This window comes from Sapajus apella, unplaced genomic scaffold (assembly GCF_009761245.1).
Source record: "Sapajus apella isolate SASKATOON/1434 unplaced genomic scaffold, GSC_monkey_1.0 scaffold25, whole genome shotgun sequence".
Classification (NCBI taxonomy): Eukaryota; Metazoa; Chordata; class Mammalia; order Primates; family Cebidae; genus Sapajus; species Sapajus apella.
In genome coordinates this window covers 11,417,184-11,433,578 of record NW_022436965.1, presented here as the reverse complement: position 1 = coordinate 11,433,578, position 16,395 = coordinate 11,417,184, and the positions used below count along the sequence as shown (strand labels likewise).

General features: G+C 44.1%; 1 protein-coding gene and 1 pseudogene across 1 annotated transcript in view; one reads left to right on the top strand and one right to left on the bottom strand.

Annotated features, from left to right (window-relative positions):
• ABL2 (ABL proto-oncogene 2, non-receptor tyrosine kinase) overlaps window positions 1-15,246 on the bottom strand; it is a 126,599-nt gene extending 111,353 nt beyond the window's left edge. The window contains 1 exon segment of the mRNA XM_032291280.1: window positions 14,821-15,246. Coding sequence (XP_032147171.1) covers window positions 14,821-14,977 — 157 coding nt within the window. The 5' untranslated portion in view covers window positions 14,978-15,246.
• Window positions 5,686-7,257, top strand: LOC116560084 (annotated as a pseudogene).
• Window positions 15,247-16,395: the final 1,149 nt, after the last annotated feature.

The following is a 16,395-nucleotide window of genomic DNA, read 5'->3' as shown; positions in this document are numbered from 1 at the left end:
ATATATATATATATATATATATATACACACTCATATATATGTAAATACATCCAAAGTTCTGAAGAGGCTGGGTGTGGAAAACACCTACTGAACCACAAACAGTAGTTTCTTCTTAATAGGAGCGATGTATTGGGCCAAGAATGTCAAATGGGACTTTCTTATCTCATCTATATGCTTCTGTATTATGTTTTTAACCTTGGGATATCTTTGTATATTTTTATGCAATTGAAAAATGGCCAGGCGCTGTGGCTCACACCTGTAATCCCAAGCACTTTGGAAGGCAAAGGCGAGTGGATTGCTTGAGGCCAGGAGTTCGAAACCAGTTTGGCCAACACGGCATAACCCTATCTCTACTAAAAATACAAAAATGAGCCAAGCGTGATAGCACATGCTTGTAATCCCAGCTACTCAGGAGACAGAGGTTGCAGTGAGCTAACATAACGCCACTGCACTCCAGCCTAGGCAACAGAGCTAGACTCCGCTTCAAAAAAAAAAAAAAAAAAAAGTAAATTTCAAAATGAGTAAAAGAAAGCTACTACTGTAACAAAAACCTTCATGTATCAACCTTTATTACAAGGAACAGATAAGTGACACAAACTGTGCTTGCTAGTATTGTCAGCTTTTTAAAAATATTTTCTTAGTAATCACCTAGAAACAAAATGCTAAGTGGCAATCTTTAGTCATAACTCAGTATTGTTAATTTGCTGGAATTAGCACACAGAAAGAAACATGTCAACAAAATTGCATGTGTACATATTATATGTTACATTAAACTCCAGAACATTTTCTTTGACTTGTCCACGTGAAGTGAAAGGTTTCTGAACACCACTTCTAGAAAGCAAACCCAGGAATACAAATGGCTTGGGCCTGCCGAGCTTTAGTGTTCTGTTGGATCAAAAGTCAATAGTGGCAGAGTTCACTATGGAGAAGCCGGCGGTCACACCACTGCAGAACCAGCACATTTACACTAACGAGCAAAGTGAGGAAAAAAGCCCAGTGTTGTTTTTATATTTTTAAGCAACTAAATTTAAACCCTGGATAGCATTATATTTAATGTGTGTTTATCCATGCATTTATTTGAGTGAATTTCATTTGAAAATACTGACAAAATTTTCTAATTAGCATAATGACAACAAATTTACATACTGAAATTATGCACTCAATCCATAAGGCAATGATTGGTAACCAAGAATTTTTGTACAAAATAGCTTCACAAACACGGACACACAAATCTCTTTTTAGTTGTTTCCTAAGGATGTTCATCAACATCTATTTGATCAGCAACATTCTTCTAGACAGCAGTTCTGTCTAAATTGTAACTAAAAATTCTCTCAGAGCCATCAACATAGGCAATTAGTACAGAATAAATGAATAAATAAATTCAGAAGGTGCTCTGGAATGTTAAGCTAAATTTTTTTTTAAATTCTCCTGCCATATTACCTGGGGGAAAAGGTCTTTATAAGTTGCATACTGCAATAATAAGCTAAATATATCATGTGGTTACAGTTTCTTTTTTCTTTTTTTTTCTTTTTTTTTTTTTTGAGACAGTCTTGCTCTGTCACCCAGACTGGAGTGCAGTCGCACAATCTCGACTCACTGCAAGCTCCGCATCCTGGATTCTGCCTCAGCCTCCCCAATAGCTGCCTCAGCTTCCCCAGTGTGTGCCACCACGCCCGGCTAATTTTTGTATTTTTAGTAGTGACGGGGTTTCACTATATTGACCAGGCTGGTCTAGAACTCCTTGATTCTCCCGCCTCAGCCTCCCATAGTGCTGGGATTATAGGTGTGAGCCACCTCACCCAGCTAGTTACATAGACTGTAATATGAGATCACTGGAGGCCAGGCACAGTGGTTCATGCCTGTAATCCCAACATTTTGGGAGGCTGAGGTGGGTAGATCACTTGAGATCTCTACTAAAAATACAAAAATTAGCCGGGCATGGTGGCATGTGCCTGTAATCCCAGCTACGTGGCAGGCTGAGGTAGGAGAATCACTTGAACCCAGGAGGCTGAGGTTGCAGTGAGCCAAGATCACACCACTGCCCTCCAGCCTGGGCAAGAGAGTGAGACTCCGTCTCAAAAAAAAAAAAAAAAAAAAACAAAAACAGTGGCAGGGCACGGTGGCTCATGCCTATAATTCCAACACTTTGGGAGGCAAAGGTGGACAGATAACAAGGTCAGGAGTTCAAGACCATGCTGACCAACATGGTGAAATCCCGGTTCTACTAAAAATTAAAAAATTAGCTGGGTGTGGTGGCATGCACCTATAATCCCAGTACTCAGCAGGCTGAGGCAGGAGAATTGCTTGAACCTCGGAGGGGAAGTCGCAGTGAGCCGAGATTACACCAGTGCACTCCAGTCTGGGCGACAGAGTGAGACTCTGTCTCAAAAAAAGAAATAGTAGTAATACTAAGCCTAAAGATTAAAACAGTAGTTCAACATTACCGTGAGATTCCAAAGGGTATGGTGAATGCCTACCTCTTCTTCATTAGACCATCATATATACACACACACACACACACACACACACACACACACACACACACATATATATATATATATATATATATATATATATCTCAGACTCAATCCATAGTCACATACTATACAAATCTAAACCTGGCCTACCACTCTGAAAGCCTCATCACTGGTCAAGAGAGACAGGGTAAAAAATGCCTAAAAATCTTTGTATATATACACATACATATGTATAAGTACATACACACATATTCCAAAAGGTAACTAGGCACCAGAATATACCAAAACTATAGAATCACAAACAGACATCCCATCTTCTTTGGTCTCTAACCTTTTCTAATTTGGACAACTAGCGTTTTACAAATTTCAAATGAAAAAATAGATATTGAGTACTTAGAGCATGCCTGGCACACAGCCCTCAATAAATGGCAATTATGTCATTACTCAATTCTTCCAGGAATTGAAGCCCAACCTGCTCAAGAATGAGTCAGCAGAACTCTACATTTCCTGCCTCCTCTTTCCCTGATAACTCCAGATTCTTTCAAAAATGTGTCTCTCGAGAGACTTCCAGTGTATGAACTTTGAGAGAGAAACCACCAAAAAAAGGTATAAGACTGTGGTGACTTGCATGTGGACACTACTAGGCTAGGAACAAATGAACTTCTGAACTAGTTTTGAAGAGAATTAGTACATATATCCTGTTTTCTGACAGTCACTGAATCACTTCTGTCATTGAATCACCTCTGACCAAGTACTCCTTTTTTTTTTTTTGAGATGGAGTCTTGCTCTGTCACCCAGGCTAGAGTACAGTGGCGTGATCTCGGCTCACTGTAACCTCCACCTCCTGGGTTTAAGCAATTCTCCTGCCTCAGCCTCCAGAGTAGCTGAGACTACAGGTGCTCACCGCCACTCCCAGCTAATTTTTGTATTTTTAGTAGAGATGAGATTTCACCATGTTGGCCAGGATGGTCTCAATCTCCTGATCTTGTGATCTGCCCGCCTTGGCCTCCCAAACTATTGGGATTACAGGCGTAAACCACCACGTTCAGCCAAGTACTCTTCTTAATCTCACATGACCAGGGGTTTCTCAAAGCACGGCCCCCAACCAGCAGCACCAATAACACCTGAAAATTTGTCAGAAATGCAAATTCTTGAGCTCCTCCTCAGCCCTGAATCAGAAACTCGGGAGGTGAGACTCAGCAATCTGCTTTAACAAGCTCTCCATACTCAAGTTTCCCAACTGTTCTATATGATTTGAAGTAGCTACATGTTTACCTAGTCCAGAAGACATATGTTAACATTGAAAAGGTTCTTAAGTATTTTGAAATCTCTATATGTGTAGTGCCATACAGAGAAAAAGCCCATTTCATTCACAACTTCAAGAAGATAATCATACTAAACAACCTTTTTTTTTTTTTTTTCTTCCCTAAGACAGGGTTTCCCTCTGTCACCCAGGCTGGAGTGCAGTGATGTGATTATGGCTCACTGCAGCCTCAACCTTCTGGGCTGAAGTGATCCTCTCACCTTAGCCTCCCAAGTAGCTGGGACTACAGGTGTGCACCACCATGCCTAACTAGTTTTTGAATTTTTTGTAGAGACAGGGTTTCGTCATGTTGCCCAGGCTGGTCTTGAACTCCTGAGCTAAATCAATCCATCTCCCAAGACCTCCCAAAGTGCTGGGATTACAGGCGTGAGCCACCATGCCTGGCCTAAACAAGCTTTTAAGAAGCAACTTTACATCCAGAGGTAAAAATAACACAGGGAAGAAAAAAATAGTCTTAAAGTATGTCAGATAAAGAAGATTACAATAAAGTCATTTCAAAAAGTCATTAAATATTAACCAGCAAACAAATGTGCCAACTTAGAATGAAGTCTCTATCAACTTTAAATTTGCATTGGCCAGTGTTTCTGGTTCAAGTTCATTGATGCAAGAAAAAGATGTCTGCAAGAACCACGCGCACAACATATACTGACACCCAGCCCCTAAGACAAAAACAAACGGTCTAGAGAGGGTATCACTTATCTTCCTTGGAAGTCTAGAGAGGGTATCACTTACCTTCCAAAGAAGGTAGACCTAAAGTGATTTCAGATTCTCCTGTGATTTCAGATCCCCAAAATTCCCTTACCTTTTCTAATAAGAGTAGTTTAAGAAGAAGAGGAAATAAATAAATATAAGTGCTAAGGCAATTCTACACTTTGGCAGGCCGTCGCAATGGTAATAGTGCTTCAGTTTACAAAACATTTTCACATACAACTCATATACTCTTCACAATCATCTTGAGGTAAATAATGACAATAAAACTGACACTTATTGAGCACCACAGTGCCTGGCACTTCCTTAAGAGTCTCGTACAATTTTATCATTTAATTCTTTCAACAACCTGTTGTGAGGTGTAAACCATGTACCAATGTCAGACACAAAGCAGGATTTATATACAATTCTAACTGATTTTAAAACCCACGTTCTCGAAATCTCTACGCTCTGGCAAGACTTGGACACAAAACAATCAGTCCCAGCTCTATCATTTAACAGTTATGTGACCTCAGGAAGTCACTTAATTTTCTAAACTCTTCATCTAGGAAATGGGAAGATTAATACCTGCTTCACCTATTTTAGAGTAGTTGTAAAGGTCAAATAAGATGAAAGACATAAAAGGTCTTCAAAAGCTCTAAGAACTACACAAATAGCATCCTCATCATTCCCTGTTTTGAAAGATAGAGTGAAGTAAAGAGGAATAAAAGCATACAATGGGGGTAGGATGCTAGTTTTTCCTGTTTGGTTTTTGTTTTCTTTTTAAAGCAGATTAAGCACCAGCTGCCTGCCACTTGTGAGCTCAGTGTGCGGGGTGCAGCAGAGTGCCTTATTTAGGAGGTGGTTGCATTGTCAGGAAAATCTACTACCAAGGAAGAAATCACCAAACCACGTCTTTTTTTCTGTTTTTGGAGTAGTTCACAGCAAATCTTGAGTGTTTTGACTAAAGCATGGAATACAGAAAACAAACTTTGGCTAGTGCTTTAATCGCTTCTGAAATTCTACAGGTGTGTTTTATAAGCAGTATATAGCAGGATTTTAAGCCAATCTGAAAGTCTGCTTTTTAATGGCATTATTTTTGATAACTACATACTGCTGAATGTTCAACTAGTGAAACTGAAGATCTTTCAACTCAAAAGGAATCAGTCAAGGAGACAAGTTTCCAAGCTGCTGTGGATGGCCCTGGCTCTCCCAACTGCCCTTCCCAGTAGGATATCACTGAGATCTCTCACACGGGGTCTCCTGCTGCTGCCGCTCCTGACTCTCCTGCTGATGTGGTACCTCAGCCTTCCGCACTACAATGTGACAGAATGCATAGACTGGATGTACTTTTCCAAGTATGAGCCAATTTACAGACAAGGCTTTCACTTCAGGCTCTGAGAGCATTCAAACTGCTCACCAAAATCCAATTCTGGTTATCCTAGTGACCTCCCACACCACAGAAGTGAAAGCCAGATGGGCCATTAAAGTTACTTGGGGTGAAAAAAAAACGTGATGGGAATGTGAGATTCTTACATACTTCCTATCAGGTCAACAGGCTAAAAGACAAACCGTTCACTATCAGAGGATTAACATCCTCTTGGCAGGGCGCAACGGCTCACGCCTGTAATCCCAGCACTTTGGGAGGCTGAGGCGGGCAGATCACGAGGTCAGGAGATTGAGACAATCCTGGCTAACACGATGAAACCCTGTCTCTACTAAAAACACAATTAGCCAGATGTGGTGGCACATGCCTGTAGTCCCAGCTGCTCAGGAGACTGAGGCAGGAGAATCACTTGAACCCAGAAGGTGGAAGTTGCAGTGAGCCAAGACTGCACCACTGCACCTGAGCCCGGGCAACAGAGCAAGACTCCACCTAAAAAAAAAAAAATCTTCTTTATGGTGATGTAATCCAATAAGATTTTTTAGACACATAAGATAACCTGACCTTGAAAACTGGCTGGGTACAGTGGCTCACATCTGTAGTCCCAGCACGTTGGGAGGCCAAGGCAGGTGAACTGCTTGAGGCCAGGAGTTCAAGACCATCCTGGCCAACACGGTAAAACCTCGTCTATATTGAAAATACAAAAATTAGCTGGGCATGATGATGTGTGCCTGTAATCCCAGCTATGTGGGAGGCTGAGGCACAAGATTAGCTTGAGCCCAGGAGGTGGAAGCTGCAGTGAGCCAAGAACGCACCTCTGCACTCCAGCCTGGGTGACAGAGCAAGACTCCATCTCAAACAAACAAAAACAACCTATTATGGCATTCAGGTGGGTAACTGAGTTTTGCCTCACTGCCAACTACATCATGAAGACAGACGCTTATGTTTTCGTCAATACTGGCAATTTACTGTAGTATCTTTTAAACTTAAACCACTTAGAGAAGTTTTTCACAGGTTATCCTCCAATGGATAATTATTCCCATAGAGGATTTTACCAAAAGACCCCATACATTTCATACCAGGAGTATCCTTTCAAGGTGTTTCCTCCCTACTCCAGTGGGTTGGGTTATATAATGTCCAGAGATTTGGTGCCAAGGATGCATGAAATGATGGGTCACATAAAACCCATGATGTCTATTGTCAGGATCTATTTGAACTTATTACAAGTGGACATTCATATTCCAGAAGACACAAATCTTTTCTTTTTATATAGAATCCATTCAGATGTCTGTCAATTTGGATGTGTGACTGCAGCCCACGGCTTTTCTTCCAAGGAGATGATCACTTTTTAGCAGATTATGCTAAGGAACATCACATGCCATTAACTTCACATTCTATGAAAAGCCTAGAAGGACAGGATATTTTGTAGAAAAAGTGAAAGTTCATACCATGAAAATTATTGGGAAGGTCAGTGTGCCAGCTTACAATTAACTGGAACTCTTTTTCTTAAGACCAAGTCTTGCTCTGTCCCCCAGGCTGGAGTGCAGTGGTGTGATCTCAGCTCACTGCAACCCCCGCTTCCTGGGTTCAAGTGATTCTCCTGCCTCAACCTCCTGATTAGCTTGGATTACAGGCAACCACCACCATGCTTCGCTAATTTTTTTTTTTTTTTTTTGGAAAGGGTTCCCGCACTGTTGCCATGCTGGAGTGCAGTGACGCGATCTTGGCTCACTGCAACCTCTGCCTCCCAGGTTCAAGCGATTCTCCTGCCTCAGCCTCCTGAGTAGCTAGGACTACAGGCATGCGCCACCACAGCCAGCTAATTTTTGTATTTTTAGTAGAGATGGGGTTTCAGCATGTTGGCCAGGATCTCCTGACCTCATCATCTGCCCACCTAGGCCTCCGAAAATACTGATAGGTGTGAGCCACCAACTCAGCCTGAAACTCATGAAGAACCCACAGACTGGTTACACCTTATGATTTATTGTGACAAAAATCAAAGATGATATTCAGAGGAACTGAATACCTTTAAAACAACAACAACAAAAAGCACAGTGGCTCACACCTGTAATCCCAGCACTATGGGAGGCCCAGGTGGGCGGATATCATTTGAGGCCAGGAGTTCCAGACAAGCCTGACCAACATGGTGAAGACCCATCTCTACTAAAATACAAAAATTAGCCAGGCATGGTAGCGGGTGCCTGTAATCCCAGCTACTCAGGAGGCTGAGGCAGGAGAATCCCTTGAATCTAGGAGGCAGAGGTTTCAGTGAGCCAAGATCTTGCCACTGCACTCCAGGTTGGGAGACAAAACAAGACTCCCTCTCAGAAACAAACAAACAAAAGTCTAGATGCAGAGCCTCAAGACTGTAAACCCGGCATTTTGGGAGAATCGCTTGAGCCCAAGAATTCAATCAAGACCAGCCTAGGCAGTACAGCAAGGCCCCATCTCTACAGAAAAATTTAAATATTAGCCAGGTGTGGTAGCATGCACCTACTGTCCCAGCTATCCAGGAGGCCGAGTCAGGGATGGCTTCAGCCAAGAGTTTGAGACTGCAGTGAGCTATCATCATGTCACAGCACTCCAGCCTGGGCAATAGAGCAAGACCCTGTCTCAAAAAAAACAAACAAAAACCCAAGTAAATAAACTACTGAGTAAAGCAGGCTAAAGACTCATAAGGAGAAACTTCAGACTTCATCACTTTACTTGGGATTTTACTGCCAAGTGGGCTGTGATAACAGAATCTGTTACCACAACTTATTTTATCACTTTGCTAAAAATAGGGACCTCACTAACACATCTACAACTTATACAGATTTGGAGGTTAATAAAAATCTAACAGCTGACTTATTTTTAAAAGTTTAGTCTGCAGGACTGGAGTGCAAGAAAAAAAGGAAAATAAATAAAAATTTTTTAAAAGCTTAGTTCTTCTATTAAGTCACCGTAATTAAAATTCCCTTGCAACAGCCTTCCTGTCCTTTCCATAGTATCATTTTCAACCTGAAGTGCTGACAGCCTTCATTCTGCAAAATTAAAACATGGGCTGGGAGTGGTGGCTCACACCTGTAATCCCAGCACTTTGGGAGGCTGAGGCGGGTGGATCACCTGAGATCAGGAGCTCGAGACCAGCCTGAACAATATGGCGAAACCCCATCTCTTAAAAAAAAAAAAAAAAAAAAAAAAAAGATTAAAACATGAACTACTGACCAGGGGTGGTGGCTCACACCTGTAATCCCAGGACTTTGGGAAACAAAGCAGGCAGATCACTTGAGCCCAAGAGTTCAAAACCAGCATGGGCAACATGGCAAATTCTGTCTCAAAAAAAAAAAAAAAAAAAAACAAAACCTAGAAAGGCATGGTGGCATGCACCTGTAGTCCCAGGTATTCAGGAGGCTGAGAGGTGGGAGGATCACTTAAGCCTGGGAAGTAAAGGCTGCAGTGAGCCATGATCTCGCCACTGCACTCCAGCCTGGGCAGCAGAGACACTGCCTCACAAAAACAGAAAACAAAGCCCTACAGATCCAATATAAATAAATCAGGTCACTTAATGAATTTAGGGAAAATTTTTTATTATTCCAAACTTCGTAATTTTTATTTTTTCTATTTTATATATACATTTTTGAGACGGAATCTCACTCTATTGTCAAGGCTGGAGCGCAGTGGCATGATTTTGGCTCACTGCAACCTCCACCTCCCAGGTTCAAGTGTTTCTCCTGCCTCAGCCTCCTGAGTAGCAGGGATTTCAAGCACCCACAACCATGCCTAGATAATTTTTTTTTTATTTGAGATGAAGTCTTGCTCTGTCGCCAGGCTGGAGTACAGTGGCGCAATCTCCGCTCACTGCAATCTCCGCCTCCCAGGTTCAAGCCATTCTCCTGCCTCAGCCTCCTGAGTAGCTGGGATAACAGGTGCATACCACCACACCCAGCTAATTTTTGTATTTTTAGTAAAGACAGGGTTTCACCATGTTGGCCAGGATGGTTCTATTATTTTTGTTCCTTCTAAATTACATTCACAAAAAACACTTCTGGCAAGGCAAATTACTACCGCAGCTTACCAACATATTATTAACAATGAAAAATGACCATTTTAGCTAATAAAAATCCTAGACTCTGATAAACTACTTCCGTAATGTATATACCTTTTTACTGATTAACTAAATGCAATATGTGACTTACATTAAAACCTACATTTAAACCTAAGAGGCTAACAGACCTAACATTCACATATGAAATTATGTGCTAATACCTCAATATTGCAAACTCAAGATAGTAATTTGTACACTAGATTCAAGCACCTAGATTTACCATGTGAATGTCAAATGATACATCTACTGAGAAGCTTCTGAATCTAATTCATTCATTCGTTCAATTCAGAATCTATCACATTTTAAGTAGCATCCTCAACTAGGGGCAATTCTGCCCCCCAGGAGATTTACAATGTATGGAGACATTTTTATTTGTAACAAGTAAGGTGCAAAAAGAGGGTGCTACTGGTATCTAGTGGGTAGAGTCCAGGGATGCTGCTAAACACCCTACAACGCACAGGACAGCCCCCGATAACACAGAATCAACCAGCCCAAAATGTCAACACCGCCAAGGTCAAGCAACTATGATCTACAGAAAAAAAGTTTTTAAACCCATCTGTCTACAAAACAGTACTGACTTCACCTTTGTTTCCTATATTATTTGCTAATTCCTCTCTTTTCATACTAGTATTTGGCAAACAGGCTTGCCCTATTCCCGTTTTTTTCAATGAGCTTCTAACTTCCAAGCTTGTCAACAGAATCATCATCATTCCAGTTAGCTAGCTTCAAAATCCTGGTGTCATCTTTGAATTATCCCTATTTTTAATATTAACAGTAGTATCAGTAATGGCAGCAGCTAGCACACATTTAGGTCATACTATGTGCCAGGCACTTTTATTTAATACTAGGTATTATTATTATTATTATTTTTTTTTGGGGACGGAGTTTCGCTCTTGTTACCCAGGCTGGAGTGCAATGGCGCGATCTCGGCTCACCGCAACCTCCACCTCCTGGGTTCAGGCAATTCTCCTGCCTCAGCCTCCTGAGTAGCTGGGATTACAGGCACGTGCCACCATGCCCAGCTAATTTTTTGTATTTTTAGTAGAGACGGAGTTTCACCGTGTTGACCAGGATGGTCTCGATCTCTTGACCTCGTGATCCACCCGCCTCGGCCTCCCAAAGTGCTGGGATTACAGGCTTGAGCCACCGCGCCCGGCCCTAGGTATTATTATTATTACTGAGACAGAGCTTTGCTCTTGTTGCCCAGTCTGGAGTGCAATGGCGTAATCTTGGCTCACTGCAACCTCCGCCTCCTGAGTTCAAGCGATTCTTCTTCCTCAGTCTCCCCAGTAGCTGGGATTACAGGCATGTGCCACCACGCCCAGCTAATTTTGTATTTTTAGTAGAGATGGGGTTTCTCCACGTTGGTCAGGCTGGTCTCAAACTACTGACCTCAGGTGATCCGCCCACCACAGTAGCTGGGATAACAGGCGTGAGCCGCCGAGCCCGGCAACACTAGGTATTACTATTATCACCACTTCACAAATGAAGAGTCAAGGCACAGAAAAGCTAAATAACTTGCCCCAGGTCACAAAGTTCATAAGCAGCCAAGCAAGGTTTCAAATCCAGGAAAAATGAGTCAGAGTTCATTCCCTTAACAAATACTCCAAAGTGATCTCTCTTCTTTCATTGTCTATCAAATCATAAAGCCATATAAGCCCCAAAGGGCAGGGACTCTGTTATGTTTACAGGAACATCTCCACAACCCAGTACATAATAGGTGCTCGAAAAACCCCTTGTTTGTTGAATGAATGAAAAGCCCCTTGAAATTACTCCTCCTATTTGCACTGCCACCACTCAAGGCCAGTTATTACTGAAAAAACAGTGCAAATAGGAGGAGTAATTTCAAGAATTTAAATCGAGAACTTCGATTTAAAATAGCCAATCAAGTAAACGGATACAAACTTCTCTGCCAGATTTTTCCATAACCCAGTCCCATCCAGCCCATCAAAATTTTCTTTCTACTGCGTCTTAATTAGAATTATAAAATCTTAAACCCAAAAAGTATCTTAGAGATCATCTAGGTCAATCTCACTTTACAGATAAAGAAACCCAAAAATGGTGACTAAAATCATCCAGCCAGGTGGAGCCAGAAACAGAACTGGACTTTTCCAATTTTTGCTGTAGAATCTTTTTTTTTTTCCAAATCATAATGCTGCTTCATTTCTGACAGATGTCTCCTCACTATCCTATCAACAAATTATGTCTACTCCCATTGTACCTGCTCAAGTTATTTCTCCTGCCCAGCCTGTTCTCTTTTTCCCCTTCCATAGATCCAGATCCTCAAACTGTCTTCCTATTCCATTCTCCATGACTTCTTCTTTCTTGGAAAACCTTATATACTGAATAAGATAGTAGAGGAAGAGGTTCACCATTGTCTACTAGGCCAAGTTTAATGCATAGCAACACCTCCCACAAAGCAAAGCTTACTTGATTTCTTCCCTGTAAACTATTAATCCATTCTTCCCTCTTATGCTCTATGAAGTGATTTTAATAAAGATTAACTCACCTATCACCTTCATATAGTGTTCATATATACCTGAAAGAGACACTCAAGCACATATTTAAAAGTAGACATATGGCCACGTGTGGTGGCTCATGCCTGTAATTCCAGCACTTTGGGAGGCCGATGAGAGTAGATCACGAGGTCAGGCATTCGAGACCAGCCTGGCCAACAAAGTGAAGCCCCATCTCTACTAAAAATACAAAAAATTAGCCAGTGTGGTGGTGGACACCCGTAATCCCAGCTACTCAGAGGCTGAGGCAAGAGAATCGCTTGAATCTGGGAGGCGGAGGTTACAGTGAACCGAGATTGTGTCACTGCGCTCCAGCCCGGCAACAGTGTGAAACTCCATTTCAAAAAAATAAAAAAAAGGTGCTGTGGCTCACGCCTGTAATCCTAGTACTTTGGGAGGCTGAGGTGGGTGGATCACCTGAGGTCAGGAGTTCAAGACCAGCCTGGCCGTCATGGTGAAACCCCACCTTAAAAAAAAAGAAAAAAAATTAGTAGACATGTAAAATTTAATGGTCCAGAATCACCTGTGTCTCCTCCATTAAGAAACAACTCAGCTTATTCACAAAGTCCAACCCAGAACTGACACAACGCACCCAAATAGCCAGACATCTTTGGGTTCCTCTCTTTCTTTGCACGATACCATCTATCACTACTTCTTCCAAAACTCCATCTCTAATGAATAGTTAGTTCAGGCTTCTTTTTCTTCCTCCACTTTCCTAAATTGTGTGGTACAGAACACCCTCTTTCATCCTTTGTTTTCTATATGCATCTCCAGTGAAACTCTGGTTTGCTACCTCTCACCCACTTTCAACTATCCAGTCCTTTCTATAGAATTCACATCCATATCTTCCGCCCCTGTCTGGACTTAGGGTATCTTAACACCTTTGAGACTGATTTTGCCTTTTTTCCCTTCTCTATTCTTCCTTCATCTAGAAAAGTGGTCTCAAAAGAAGCATGAGCAGACCTCTGAGGAAGTGCAAAAGGATCCACTGAGCTGCAGGAAAAAAAAGTTAGAACGCTAATTATATTGTTTTTCATCTTGTTTCTTAAATTCTATTTCTGTGTATGTTTACAAACTGCTTAACACATTAGTACGGTAGTATATGTATATAATAAATATAAATGATTAAAACGTCTAATTTATGTATATAATTTTTACCCATAAGCATGTTTAACAAGAGTTGGGGCCAGACGCAGTGGCTCACGCCTCTAATCCTAGCACTTTGGGAGGCTGAGGCAGGCGGATCACCTGAGGTCAGGAGTTTGAGACCAGCCTGGCCAACATGGCAAAACCCCGTCTCTACTGAAAATACAAAAATCAGCCAGGCGTGGTGGTGCACGCCTGCATTCCCAGCTACCAGAGAGGCTGAGGCAGGAGAATCACTTGAACTCCGGAGGCAGAGGTTGCAGTGAGCCGAGATCTCGCCATTGCACTCCATCCTGGGAACCAAAGCGAGACTCTGCCCCGCCCCACACCCCCCCAAAAAAAGAGTTTGGAGACAACTATTCTAAAAATACATCAAAAATGAGATCAAAATAATAGGTTTCAAACTACATGGAGCATACATACATGTATGCAGGTATATGGGCACGTGGGCACATGCACACACAGTACAAAGGAAAACTTGTTCATATCCTGACTAAAGTGCTAACCATGCCCACCAACCTCTAGCCCCTGCCAGCAATCTCAGAATTGTGTGTCCGACTCAGAAGCATAGTACAGAGGCTTTGGCAAAACCTTTCGTTTCTAGTAAAAACGAAATACAAAGCAAAACAAACCACAAAAGCATGTCAAAAGTGATGACATGCTACCTTCATCTTTCCTACAGAAAGGCATTTCAGGGCACTGTCCACAGTACACTATCCTGACACTGCTCATCACCCGACTTAACATATACCTTACACGCCGCAATCTCCTGAAATTCAGTTCCCACTTCCCAATCCCTTAGGATACAACTCATGTCCTCTTCACTAACAACCGGTTTATGCTCCCACCTCTGGGACTGGGCTCACACCGCCCTTCATCCTTCCTTCCCCTGAAGCTGCCATTCGCTCTCCTTCTCCAGCCGCAGTCCCGTCTCAGAGTAGAGGACAGACCATCCAGGGTCCCCAAGCCCACTTCTCTTTCCTCCTCCGCCCCCGGGAGCTGCCAGCCAGGCTGAAGACGCGAGGGGGGAGGGGTGTGACTCGCCTCCCAAGACTGGACCAGATGGCAGCGGATTCCGCCCCCACTCTCGGGCACCCTCCACCCCCCGACCCCCAAGGCAGCCCGTCCGCCACCCACCCTGCCCAGACCCCACCCCCGGCCTCCCGTTCGCCCTCACGCCGGCTCCCGGACACACTCACCATGCTGGGTGAAGATATTGAAGCCGGTCTCTGTGGTGCGCCCCGCCGGGTCCCGCCTGCGGCTGGAGGGCCTGGCTGCACTGCTGCCCCGGAACCCGCGGGGCTGAGGCTGCTGGAGCCCGGGAGCCTCCCCGACGCGGCCCACCTGCTGCCCCATCCCAGCGCTCGCGTACTCCCGCGCCCCAGCCGACCCCTGGTCACATTCCTCCTCGGCTCCGGCCTCGGGCTCCTGACGCTGCTCCGGCCTCTCCCTCCCAGCCCAGGCCCTGGCCCTGAGGGGCTGGGCTGCTGGCGGCTCGGCACCCGGACTCTTCACGGCAGCAGCCGCGCTGCCTCCAGGCGACTCACAGATTCTCCTTTTCCCTCCTCCTCCCGCCGCTCCGCGCCCCCAACGCCGCCGCCGCCATCTTTAAACCACCGAGCGCTGGGAAAGCGTGGGACAGAGCGTCTCCCGCCCCCCGCCCTCCAGGCACCTCCGCCGCTGGGAAGGAGGGCTTCCCGGCTGCCGCCCCGCCCCGCCCCGCCCCGCCGCGCCACCGCCCCCTCCTCCTCGCAGGGTGGGTCCCCCGTGGGTCCCCCAGTGCCCACCTCATTTGCCGGCCACTGCTGCTTCAGGTCTTTCGTCCTCCGCGTCCCGTAGCCGCACCTCGGCATCCCACCCCTCAATCCGCCTTAGCCGACCCCCTCCCGCATTCCGCTCCGCACGCCACCGCCTTTGGGTTGGTCGGTCTCCGGCCTTCCGCGTCCCACCTCCACCTGTCTAATCAATGAGTTGAGGGCTGAGTGCCCCCGCGTGCGCAGCTCAGGTGCAGGCACAGTTGCGGCAGAGAAGCACGAGGCATTTGTTTGGTCCCTCCCATCCAGTTGAGGAGCTCTAAAATGCCCTGGGGGATCCCTCTTAAACACCCTCGTCAGCAGCAGGCCTACCGTCAAAATTAAAATGGTATAAAATTCACGAGAAGAGAGTAAAATGCTACCTTATTTGATTTTAATTTTTGGAAATTATTTCATGATGTTAAATCGCACTCGCCTGATTGTGTGCCTTCTACAGTCTCATTGGGGACGTAATTGTAGGCCCATTCCTCATATTATATTGCCATTAATTCCTCTTGAACTCCTTTACCATCTCACCACATGTGTGTTTGTTTCCCTTACAATGGCTGACAGTAAATTTAATCATCCCAGTGGCATGCTTTATACACTGTGCACGTGGTCAAGTCTCCTTTTGATGACAAAGGAGAAAAAATGTATGTCTTTGACCCTGTTTATGAGTCAGAACTTATTTATCTTATGCTGTCTAAAGAGAGTGAATGAGGCAGAAGTGTTTTATGCATACATATACATTACCGCATACAATTGACTCGCCATCCCCCTCCCCCACTGTGCTTTCTTGCATCTCTCTCGCTCTCTTTTTTTTTTTTTTTTGGATAGAGTCTCGCTCTGTCGCCAGGCTGGAGTGCAGTGGCGCCATCTCAGCGCACTGCAACCTCCGCCTCCCGGGTTCAAGCCATTCTCCTGCCTCAGCCTCCTGAGTAGCTGGGATTACAGGCGTGCACCATCACGCCTGGCTAATTT